This window comes from Globicephala melas, chromosome 4, assembly GCF_963455315.2.
Source record: "Globicephala melas chromosome 4, mGloMel1.2, whole genome shotgun sequence".
NCBI classification, from domain to species: Eukaryota; Metazoa; Chordata; class Mammalia; order Artiodactyla; family Delphinidae; genus Globicephala; species Globicephala melas.
In genome coordinates this window covers 140,719,109-140,732,493 of record NC_083317.1, presented here as the reverse complement: position 1 = coordinate 140,732,493, position 13,385 = coordinate 140,719,109, and the positions used below count along the sequence as shown (strand labels likewise).

General features: G+C 37.7%; 1 protein-coding gene across 7 annotated transcripts in view; it reads left to right on the top strand.

Moving 5' to 3' along the window:
* The window catches only part of ZNF385D (zinc finger protein 385D), a 1,091,058-nt gene that overhangs the window by 1,054,731 nt on the left and 22,942 nt on the right, over positions 1-13,385 (top strand). For 6 of the 7 annotated variants that reach the window (XM_070045503.1, XM_060298642.1, XM_060298643.1 and 3 more), the window contains one exon: positions 8,525-8,758. The exons of the other annotated variant lie outside the window; for it this stretch is intronic. In XM_070045503.1, the coding sequence (XP_069901604.1) occupies positions 8,525-8,758 (234 nt within the window). The remainder of the gene's footprint in view (positions 1-8,524; positions 8,759-13,385) is intronic. 7 annotated transcript variants of the gene reach the window in all.

Here is a 13,385-nt window from a genome sequence, read left to right as displayed (position 1 = left end):
TCAGCAGATCCATCACCAGGATCCCTGAGTCTGAATCTACTCTTGATGTAACTGCCTCAAACAGATGGTAGATTGGGCAGCTTCGGGACACATCTCAGAAGTTGCAGTTAGATATGTTTGTTATGTAGGTTTTTGAAATCGCTTGCCTTCCTATAATTTCTGATGCACAAAAGACATGGGAACTCTAGTTCAAAGGATGTAAAGGTAGAAAGAATTACTCACCTGATCCCTTAGGACATTAAGAGTTTTAATCAGTGGATCACTTTTTGCATAGCACTTCCAAATAACAGAACTTTGGAGGTGTGATAAAGTTAGAGTTTGAAGTACAGGTATTTTTCTGGTATTTTCTGGTGATGCCTCTTCCTGCTCTACTTCCTCAAAGAGAACAAATCCATTGTTCCCTCCCCTCTTGTGGTATGGGAGCCCTGTCACTCTAGTACACAAATGACATTGTGTTTACTTTTTTTTTTTTTAATTTTATTGAAGTAGAGTTGATTTACAATGTTGTGTTAGTTTCAGGTGTACAGCAAAGTGATTAGTTACACAAATATATATATTCATTCTTTTTCAGATTCTTTTCTCCCTGTGCTATACAATAGGTCTTTGTTGGTTATCTATCTTATATATAGTAGTGTCTGGACGTTCATCCCAAGCTCCTGATTTATCCCTCCCCCGCCCCACGTTTCCCCTTTGGTAACCATAAGTTTGCTTTTGATATCTGTAAGTCTGTTTCTGTTTTGTAAATAAGTTCATTTGTGTCATATTTTAAAAAATTAGATTCCACATATGAGTGATATCATATATTTGTCTTTGTCTGACTTACTTCACTTAGTATGATAATTCTAGTTGCATCCATGTTGCTGCAAATGACATGTCGTTCTTTTTTATGGCTGAGTACATCATGTTTACTTTCTAACCTCCAGTGATTAACACAGGGTATGACACATGAGCGTTCAGTCAGGTCCACCCCAAAAGTTTCAGGGCCAAGACAAGAGTTCAAATGGAGACCATGCACTGTATAGCTAAATGTTTACAAGCTGTACCTCAAGCTTCCCTGGCAGCCCCCCAGCCTTTACCCAGGGATTGCCTTTGTGACCTGAAGGTCAAAGAATCTCCCTGCCTGAGTCAGCCCTGAGCCCTACCAAATGATAACACAGCTCTGCAGGAACAGGGCAGAAGCTGTGCCCCAAGCCAGCCCTCTGATCCCAATCAGGTAGCCCACTGGGGAAGCATCCTTCCTCCCCAACCTCATTTTGTGGACTCAGGATTCCCAAGCAATTTTAAGCATTTCCTGTATCACTATAGCAGAAAGAGGGAGGGAATGTTTTGGGGGGACTTTGCCTAGACATACTTTTCGGTGATTTGAGGTGGTTGGTGATTTGAAAACAAACCTTTTTCTCTGGTTCCCAGATAGAGGCTGTGATATCCTTTTACCTCTCAACATACATAGCCACACATGCACACACATAGCCACACATGCACACACATAGACACGCATGCACACACATAACCACACATGCACACACATAGATGCACAAATCATAAACACCCAGTCCAGCTGTCACTTCCCTTTCTAATTAAAATTTCCATTTGCTCAGCTGGTTATCAAACTGTCTAAAAAGTGTTTTTATAAGATCAAAAAACTGCAAAAATAGACTTTTGTTTCAGTGGCTTGTGATACATGGAGGCCAGTGCAGGGGCCATTCCTGCCTGTGTCTAAGAGGCTGGTACTATGCCCAGTCAATGTTGATCAAATTGGATGAAATCCAGAGGAAGGAAACCACCGGTAATAATTTCTAAAAACTTGCAATTTTTTTTTTTTTGGTAACGAAGCACCTTTTTATACTTCAGAATGTCAGCATATTTAAGAGGAAGCAGCTGTTCTCACTTGCTAGCAAGCCTGGTTGAGACTTTATTTCACACAGAGAAGAAGGAAATAAATTGTGTATCATTCTGAGTCTTCAGTCTAGCAGAAAACATGATGATTATCTTTGGGACATACTATTAATTTCTGTTACCTGGGAGGAAACTTAAATAACTCACATCTGGTTCTGTCAGTTGGGTTATGAGGTCTGTAACTAGGAGAATAAATTTCTTACCTGGACCATGTAACTTGGCCGTTTCATTTTATTATCTAGAATTCAAGTTGTTGATTATTTTCTGGAATCTTTTCTTATGCTTTTCTTATTTTCTGGAATCTTTTCTTATGCTTTTTGAATTTTTTAAAAAAGTATTTACAGTGTTTTTGTATAAGAATGAGGGCCAAAATGGGCCACTCTGAATACTGACAAGTTCCCTTTCATTCTCCACTAAAGCCCCATTCCACAAAGTATTAACAATCTGTTTTGATGTCAAAGCCAAATAGTGACAGTTACAATAATGAATGTTTGCTAGAGGGCACTGGTGAAAAAACAGCACAGAAATGCAAACCCCAGCCGTCTCAAACTGTTCCTTCCCACTGGAATGTACCCATCCTTTTCGATTCCCAGTCACAAAAATTGTTCCCATTGGGTCATTGGTTGAATAGTGCAAAGAAATCTGAATCTGAGAAACATTAAGAAAAGTGAATTGTTATTCTAGTTTCGCATCTTTTGGAAAAGACAAAAGAAAACTGTGCAGTAAGGAAGTCTTGCGCGTTACTCTTATCATTTTGCAGAAGAGGTTGTTTGAGAGCTGTCGGTTTTTTTTTCTCCTCTCCTCCTAAATGGACTCCAGCAACTTAATACATTAGCATAAATGGATGATTAGACATACATGATTGACTCTAGCTCGGGCCAAGTTCAGTTTTTTTTAAGTCAAGTTTTTAAGATTCTATCTTCCAACACTCATAATAAATCATGACTAATTGGAATTAACTGAAAGGGATAGAGTCAGTTCTTTTACGAACAAAATCAAAATTTTAGCAATGAAAAATAAATGAAGAGCTTGTGCTTCTGAGCCAGACTGTCTGAATTCAAATCATTGTACTTCAGCTGGCAGCTCTGGCATTGCACAAGTTCCCAAATCTCTCCATACCTCAATTTCTTCTCTAAGATGAGGATGAAAATGGTATGCCCATCTTTGTTTTTTTTTAATTGACGTATAGTTGATTTACCGTGTTGTGTTAGTTTCAGGTGTTCAAAAAAGTGATTCAATCGTATATATATGTACATACATATGTACATATGTTTCTATATTACTTTGTATATTATATATTATATTATTTTAATGATTTTTTTCCATTATATGTTATTACAAGATATGGAGTATAGTTCTCTGTGCTATACAGTAGGTCCTTGTTTATCTTTTTTAGATATAGTAGTGTGTATCTATTAATCCCAAACTCCTAATTTATCCTCTTAGTTTTTTAGGAGGCTTGAATGAGTTTATACCTATAAATGCTTTAAAATTGTTTTTACTATCATAAGCTATAATTGTGTTTTGTTCATTCATTCATTCATTTATTCATTCATTGCTTTCTTTCAATAAATATTTATTGACTGCCTTTTTATGCCAAGCATAAGTGCAAGGATATAGCAATGGACAAAACTGATGAAGGATTGTTAAGTTTATTATTATTATTATTCCAAGTCATTATGGGTTGTCTCATGAACCACTCAGCACATACTGGACATCTATTATCCTTCCCATCTCCTAGCACAAAATAGCAACTCAGTAAATGTTGATGGAGGGAAGTTCAAATACATGAGTCATTGCAACATAGAATAACAATCTGGATTTGCAATAAGGATTTGGAATTGGGAGATGCAATGTCAAGTCCCAGTTTTACTGAAATTTCCTAATCTAAAAACCTAGAAAGCTATACCATGAAACCACTAAGATCCCTTTTGACTATGATTCTAGAAAGTAACTGAAATGATGCACTATTTTTTGACTGGTTATAATTCTATTTTTCTTAAAATAAATAAACTTCTAATTTTAGTCTAGCTTTAAATCTACAGAAAAGGTACAAAACACAACAGAGTGTTCCTGTATATGCTCTCAGTTTCCCTTATTATTAACATCTCACATTACTATGGTGTATTTGTCAAAGCTAATGAACAAATATTGATATATTATTACCTGGAGTCCATATTTCATTCTGATTTCATAAGTTTATACCTAAAGTTTTTTTTTCTTTTTCTTTTTTAAAATTATGTAAGTTTCAGGTAAACAACATTATAATTCAACATCTGTATACACTACAGAGTGATCACCAGCATAAGTCTAGTCACCACCCATCACCATATAGTTGACTCCCTTTTACCCATTTTGCCCACCTCCACCCCCCTTCCCCTCTGGTAACAACTAATCTAATCTCTGTATCTATGAGTTTTGTTTTGTTTTCTTTTGTTTGTTCCTCTGTTCTGGTTTTTTAGATTCCACCTAGGAGTGAAATCATATGGTATTTGTCTTTCTTCATCTGACTGTTACAATTGTGTGTACGTACCACATCTTTTTCTGAATTTAATTTCTTATTTTATATTGCAGTTTAGTTGATTTACAATGTTGTGTTAGTTTCCTTATGTTCTTTTTTTTTGCCCCAGGATCCTAACCAGGACACCACATTATATTTAGTAATCCTGTCTCCTTAGACTTGTCCGGACTGTGACAGTTTTTCAAACTTTTCTTGTTTTGATGACCTTAATATTTTTGAGGACTCTTGGTCAGGAATTTTGTAGAATGTCCTTAAATTTAGGTTTGTTTATGCTTTTCTCATGGTTAGACAGGGGTTATGAGTTTTAGGAGGAAGATCACAGAGGTAATTCTCATCACATCCTAGCAAGAGTATATGCTATTAACATGATCAATGATATAAAATTTTATTTTAATGACTGGATAGGTGTTATATATAATGGGTAATTTAATGTACCATACTAAGGAAAATATCTTTGCTATATAAATTTCTACGCAAAGTACAGTCATCCTTATTCGCGCGAGATTGGTTCCAGAACCCCTGTGGTTACCAAAATCTATGAATGCTCAAGTCCCTTATATAAAATGATGTAGTATTTGCATATAACCTACACACATCCTCCCGTTTACTTTAAATCATCTCTGAATTACTTACAATACTTAATACAATGTAAACGTTATGTAACTAGTTGCAAATACAATGTAAATGCTATGTAAATAGTTGCCTACCCACAATAAATTCAGGTTTTGTTTTTTGGAAGTTTCTGGGATATTTAAAAAAAAAAAATTCGATCCTTGGTTGGTTGAATCCGCAGATGCAGAACCCCCAGATACCAAGCGCCAACTAAATGAAATAGTTGATTCTTTTGTGGCATAATCTTAAAATATATTTACTTTACTTAAAAAAAAAAGTCCTCTTTACTACTGGCAAATGAAGAGTAAGTGAAAAATTCATGTCTTGTTATAAATTAATAGTACTCTTATCTTTGTGGACTCAAGATCTACATATTAAATTTAATGTCAAACATATAACTGTTTGTATTTCTTTCAAACTAACCGCAAGCTTGAGAAAATTCGCAGATCTTTGTTCAGCTATGTGGTCTGAAAGATGCAACAAAGTAAGAAGTGCCGGAAATTAAGCATTTTGATACTAATTCCCCTAAGCCTGTCTCGTGCAAGGGACTTGCCTTAAGAAATATCGATGTTAATACTTCACTAAGCCCCGCACATGGACAGTCTGTTGTCTCTAATCTTTGGTGTCCTTGATATAAATGTACATTATCCTCTGGGATTAGGAATGACGCTGATGTAGCTGTCACAGAGATTGGAAGATCCATGGTTATGTTTATTCTATACTTTTGTTATGAATTTCACTGTAAATAGAGAAGGTGGCTTAAGATTACTATAATCTATGCAATGTAAAATTTTCAGATCAAGACATAAAATAAACATTGTCAATCCAGGGGAAAATTGTTAGAAGTAGGGTACTACTGGGGATATCCTTATTTAGATTTAAATGAAATAAATACCTACAGTATCACGCTCTGGCTCCAGCAAGCGGCCACAATAAGTTTAATTATACCTATCTTTATGGATGTCCCTTCCCATAGAACTGACCATAAAAACAATTGGGTGGTTTTAGCCCGCTACTCTTTGTGACCTTACTATGGAGGTTCATTATTATGGCCAAGAGCATCATTCACAATACATTTTTCCCCAAATCCCTAATTTCTTTTTTTTTTTTTTGCGGTACGCGGGCCTCTCACTGTTGTGGCCTCTCCCGTTGCGGAGCACAGGCTCCGGACGCGCAGGCTCAGCGGCCATGGCTCACGGGCCCAGCCGCTCCACGGCATGTGGGATCTTCCCAGACCGGGGCACGAACCCGCGTCCCCTGCATCGGCAGGCGGACTCTCAACCACTGCGCCACCAGGGAAGCCCCCTAATTTCTTAATTCCATGAGACACTGTGTCCTGACTCACCATATACTACTTGTGTGAACTTTGGAAATTTCCTTAACGTCTGAAATTTCTTCATTTTCAACAGTATGTGTGACGGTTAAATGAAATTACGTATATAAAACACTTAGCAAATGAACTGGCCATTTGCTATTTGTTCACAGACACTCATGCACCTGCTTTCAAAGAATAATTTCCAGTTTGCTGGGAGCAATGATGCCTACTGGACCATCTCAAGTTGGTTGTTGTGTTTTATGCCATATGTAGATTCTCAGAAATATTTTCTAGCAATTACCTGATATTTTAATGTTGGTATCTTAGTAGGCAAGTAAACACTAATCAGGAAGTGGGTCTCTCAGTGTTTAAGGAAATAAATGTATTCTGGTGGCAAAATTCAGTGTTAGGATCATTTTATTTATTTTTCTCTAGCCTTGAGAGAGACTAGTCATGGCACTATATTTCTTTTTTTTTTTTTTCTAACATCGTTGGAGGATATTCTCCATGACACTGCAGGGGACTTACTTAATGGTCTTACAGCTAAATAAGTGATTAAAAGTATAGGAAGTGTCAGGCAAAGGGAAGAGCCAGATGAATTGTTTTATACAATAGCCCTCAACATGACTCTGAAAAAGAATATATATATATATACACATATATAAAAGTATATATTATATGTATACATATACACACATATATATATAACTGAATCACTTTGCTGTACACCTGAAGCATTGTAAATCAACTATATTTCAATAACATTTTTTAAGTGAAAATTAATTCATTAATTAAAAAAAATAGAGCCCATTTCTCTTCTGATTGACTAGTGTGTCTGATGCCATATTTGGGAAAGAAGCCATAAGCAACCTCACCCGTATTCCCACCTCTCTCTCTGGATCAAAGGGAAAAGCCAAGGTACAAGGCATCTTGATAACATAAACTAAAAGGAAGTAAGCGTTTATGAGGACAACACTTCATTGCAGGTAGACCACTGTCCGTTACAGCCACTGCCCACTCCATTTATCATGGACTTTACAGCGTGGCACTGGATAGTGACCACAGCAGCATATGGAATGAGAAACGATTCCAAGAGCAGCTGTGGCTGGAGAGACAGCCTGGGAATAGTTTGAATAAGAGGTTAAGAACTAGCCAGCCGGGAGGCAGCAAAAAGTAACATAAAAATAGAAAGCACAGGGCATAGGGCTCATTTGCAATTCATTGTTGGGTATGGCAGACATTGCTGACATGGTGTTAACTAGCCTGTTTGGGTTGGGAGCTGTGTACACCCGAGTGAAGTTAGGACAAGGTAGTCTTACTTTGGAGGTTGACCTCTCCAGCTTTAGAATCAGACTTCAGAGGCAGAAGGGTTGCAGGGTTACAGCGTATCAACACTTTCTTGGTCATCAAGCTCTTGAAAGCTGTGACATTAACATGATATGACCAGTCTGTGAATTCCTTATAAAGAGTGGCTGTTGATGTTTGAATACTTTTGTGTCACAAGCTCCCTGAACACAGCCTGGTGCAGAGCATACATTTAATAAATATGCTAGGTTAGAATTCATCTTATTTGTATATGGATGATTTCTGTACCTGTCCAATATACAACTCTTTGTAAATAAGGCAATGATTTTCTAAACCTTTGATCTGGACAAAGCGATATGATATCAGGGTTCTTTTTTTTTTCTATATTTTGCACAAGCATACACAGGAGGATCCGTACCTATTTTTTAATTAAAGAAAGAGATGTAGAAAGAAAATAGAAAGACAAGTGGTAAAGAAAATTAAAATATCTTAAAAACATTTATCCTCCATTTTATTTTTTTTAAAGCCATCCTTGTAGAAATATACAAAGCACAATGCACTGTAAAGATTATTTTACTAAGGCCATATGTTAACAAGAGAAATTTGTGAATATGTTTATTTACCCCATGGAAAAACGTTAAAGCCTGTTTGTATATATTTTCTAGACTTGTCCGAACGTGTTATATCAATAGACAAAACTATAAGTGGTCATCTATGTACATTTCCTCAGGAGATGATTGACACGTAGTTGACAAGCAGCAATTGCTAGCTGTTCTTATCATTATTAGCAGAATGTAATATTAGTGATACACTTTCGAATAGGGAAAGGTAATACCACTGTTTTTGCCTTTTCTTCTGTGCTACTTTGACTGCAGACAGTACCACAGGGACACCAGCAATATCAACGACGACAACTGTGGAAATTCGCAAAAGCAGCGTTATGACAACTGAGATCACTTCTAAAGTGGAGAAAAGCCCCACGACAGCCACCGGCAATAGCTCCTGTCCTTCCACGGAGACTGAGGAAGAAAAGGCAAAACGGCTGCTTTACTGTTCTCTATGCAAGGTTGCTGTCAACTCCACCTCACAGCTGGAGGCGCACAACAGTGGTGAGATGCAGCGATTTATTTTCTGTCTCAACAGCTCTGCAATTATCTTCCTCCGAATAGATTAGATCTTTTGCAGCAGGGGACAGAGGGGGAGGCAGAAAACTGGCAACTATTACATGGAATTCATTAACCATTAAGAAGTAAAAATGACAAGCAAAGTGTCATTTACAGGGGGGCAAGGAAGGGTTTCCAGGGCTCCCTTGCCATGCTGTATATGTGTTTGTGTGTATGTGTTTTATAAACATTAAGAGAGACAGTAAAATATAATTCTGAAGTGTCAACTTTGCATTTATATGACGTCTAGATTGCTATGTTACTTCCACACATTTGCTTGTAACTGAAATTTTCTGAAGTTGCACCAATAATATAGTTGCAAAAGTTGGTTGCATAACTCCATTCGCTTTTGGTTAAAAACCTCCCTATTACGGTTTTTATGGCAAATAATGTTGTTTGGGCTAAATCTATATGAGCTGGAAAATTAAACTTAAGAAAATACTTCTTAGAGGCAGCCATGATGTCTACATATGATATTTTATTTATTTTTTCTGACAACGTAAAGATACTATTCCTTTGTTTTGACTGAGGCTCAGAGAAGACACATGACCAGTTAGGTGACAGAGCCATTATTCAAACCCAGGTCTCTCTAACTAACACTAAACTTTCATATAGCATAACAGAAAATACTGGTAAGGCGGGATGGAATTCTCTCCTGATATATTTTGATTCCATCTCCCTGCTCTTTCTATACATATATGTTTATATCTATATCTATATTTAAAGATGTTTTATATATATATATATGTAAACCTATCTAACTAGATACATATATAGAGTATATCTATATCGATTTAAATAGATAAAATTTTATTGTTTTATTTGTTTATTTATTTACTTATGTCCTGCCAGAGGTTTTAGCCAGCCCTTTGTCCCAAGATCAGTTTTTCTCTAAAAGACTGGGTTCATTGCGAGGACTCTGTCAGCAATTACAATCGAAAAAGAATCATTTGTGAATCATACCCTGAGTTAATAGTGCAGCTGTGTGTTGATGGCGTCATCGACCAATCATTGTGCTGCACGCGTAATATTCAAGTACTGACTTCAAGGCTCTAAGGGGGTAATTGCAGAAGGAGGACAATTCCTTCCGCCCACTTCCTCGTCCTGCAGGCAGCATGAGTTATAGTCAGGGAGAGTTCATGAGTTCAGGGGCTGGGAGACACAGAATAGCATCTGGCCCCAAGTCAGAATCTGTACCATTCAGATTTGCCCTCTGTTTCCTCCTGCGAATACGTTCTTCCTGAATGTGAGATCACTGGGAGAGGGTGGGCATCATTGGAAATCCATTTACTTTTCCAGAACTCTTGATCATCCCCCCATAGCGACAGAGAAACACATTCACTCTGAGGGAGGGTCTATTTTGACAGATAAACCATAGCCTTTGAGGTTGGAGTTAATTTACGAAGAACTTGGATGTCCTTTCTGAATTCTGATCAGAAACATCTGATTAGGAGGCAAAGAAGGGATGACTTATTTGTTTACGTCACATCAGGTCAACGTTTTCCATATTACAGTTCTATGGTCATCTCTGGTTTGTGTGTAAGAATTGCCGTTGGAGCTTTATGTATATATATATATATATTATATGAATGTCAAATATATCCATACGTTTATATATAAATACATTTATATTTGTTTAAATACATACACACACACACACACACACACACACACACACATATATATATATATATATATCTATATATATATATATCTATATATATCTCCTACATCCTGGGATTCTGATTTATTATATATCCAGGGCTTGGGAAGCTATAGTGTTTGGGAAAAGAAAAAAAAAACAAAAACAAAACCTGGCAAGTGTTTTGCAGGCAGACCTGAGAACTAGTGTAACCATCTCACCTGGGAGTTTAAGACATACTTTCGGTTGTCACCCTTACTTGAATCCCTTTCTAAGGGTGTCCCCTCCAAGCCTTCAGCCCAGTCGGGGGACTTCGACCACTCCCCTTCCCTCCAAGGTGCTGCTTGGGGTTCTCGGTTCTTGTATTTCCCTTCCTGCGTCAGAGATCTTCCCCTCGGGGTGTGATGTTGGTAAACCTGCGGGGTGATTGCAGAGGGCAAGGGTCCGCATATGTCCCTCTCCTGTCAGGAGTAGGAATGGTCCTTGTAAGTCTCATCATAGGATTATTGTGGTGGGTTCTAGTTTGGGTTCCACGAGAAGCAGACTCTGAGACAAGGATGTCAGGGCAAATAGTTGTTAGGGAGATAAAGGGACAAGGTTAGTGGAGTTGGGAAAGGAGATAGGGCAGGGAAGGTGGCCAGCACAGCCAGCTACCAACGTGGGCAAACTGGACCTTACCCACCAAAGCCGGTCCCCCGCCCAGCTCCTACGCTTTTAGTCTTAAAACCTTCAAGTGATCACCTAGAATGACAGAACTAAATTAACTCAAATTCTGTGTCTTTGTCTTTACAATCTCAGCACTATCATTGTTCATTTATAATCCGCTGTTTTCATGAAACATAGGTATTAACACAAGGGCATGAATTGCAGCCTTTGTGAGCTCAAAGGATTTCGAACCACTATGAAATGATTAGTGAAACTAAAGCTTGTAACCGAATTTGTGTGTTTCTGGGGATGACCGTATAATGGAGAGTTCTACAAACTAATTTCCATGGAGCAGATGATGTGCTAATTTAGTATATACGAAATCTCAACAGTAACCACCTCCATTGTTTAGAATATAGACCAATGAAATATTATTTAGGGAAGAGTCCTTATCACTGACATTATTTAGAGTTACCAGATCATGGTGCTGGTGGAAAGCAGACCCCCTTTGGTTTGTTTGTTTGTTTGTTTTTGTTTTTTTGCGGTACGCGGGCCTCTCACCGCTGTGGCCTCTCCCGTTGCGGAGCACAGGCTCCGGACGCGCAGGCCCAGCGGCCATGGCACACGGGCCCAGCCGCTCCGCGGCATGTGGGATCTTCCCAGACCGGGGCACGAACCCGTGTCCCCTGCATCGGCAGGCGGACTCCCAACCACTGCGCCACCAGGGAAGCCCCAGCGGGCCCCCATTGTATAGTCCATTTAATCAGTGTTCTCTAATTCTCTTTAAGGACCCCCTTCTTAGTTACGCACAAGGCAGACCACAATCACCACCCCACCCACTGCATCCTCCACTCACCCCCACCCTGTCAATATAACTTTAAAAGACTTCTCCAATTACTTCTTAGAGCCAGATATTAGGAAAACACTGTTAAGATTGGTCTGTGTTTTTCAGGAAACCAAGTTTGAATATCAGTTTTGCTCAGAAGCAACCAGGATGCAGCATGGGGAGATGCGTCCTTTGCATTTGAATGTAATTCTAAGTGTTTCTCTTCTTTATCCTTTTAGAAATACATGATAGACATGGAATCAGGGCTATAGCACCGAGCGGAGAGTTATGCACTTATGGTCTGTTCATGGGAAGCCTGCCACCTTCAAAACATGTTTTTCTCCTAATCTTGGAAAACGCATTTTTAAAAAAAATTTATTGAAGTATAGTTGATTTACAATGTTGTGTTAGTTTCAGGTGTGCAGCAAAAATGAATCAGTTATACATATACATATATCCATTCTTCTTCAGATTATTTTCCCATATTGGTTATTACAGAATATTGAGTAGAGTTCACTGTGCGATACAGTAGGTCCTTATTGGTTATCTATTTTATATATAATGATGTGTATGTGTCAATCCCAATCTCCTAATTTCCCTTCCCATGCCGTTTCCCCTTTGGTAACCATAAGTTTGTTTTCAAAATCTATGAGTCTTTCTGTTTTGTAAATAACATTTGTATCATTTTTTAAAAATTAGACTCCACATGTGAGTGATATCATATGATATTTGTCTTTCTCTGTCTGACTTACTTCATGTGATTCACAAAACTGTCTAAGAGTGCTTGAAATACCCTGAGAGGACATACTCTTCGAGAGATCTGGAAGGCTCCTTTTCTTTGTGTGTTATAGACATGTATTATAGAAGATATGTTTTGCCTTTTTCTTTAAAGAAATTCCCCCCAAACATCCTACTAGGTAATGCTTTGCTTAGCTATTTTTGATGATTTTCTCTATATAATTGAAAAAAACTTTGGAATGTTTTATAATTAGTCCTCATTACTAATTTGGGCAGATTTTTCTGGTAATGACTCAAAGTGGTAACATTTGATCATTTTCACTAAGCTCATTCCAGTTCTTCTATCCCTACACAGAGCTTATTTTTAAGTTCACTAAGTTTTAATATATAGAAATGACACGTTATCAAAGGATGGAATTTCTAAATTTTTGCCTAAACACAAAATCAGTGTTAAGAAGGAGAAGAGAAGATTGACTACAATTTCTTGAGTATGTGGGTGTGCCAGAAATAACGCTTAAGATAAAAAATGCATCTAATACGATACTTCAGTAGAGGAGATTTTTTTTTTTTCTATAGCTACAGACATTGAGGCACAAGTAAGTTGAAACTACTCAGCTGATGGAGGCAAATTCTGACTTATACCATTTCAGAGCCTGAGCTTATAAATCTCTTTCCAGAGAGTTTGCTGTGTTTGTTGATCTATATAAATATCTAATACTTCG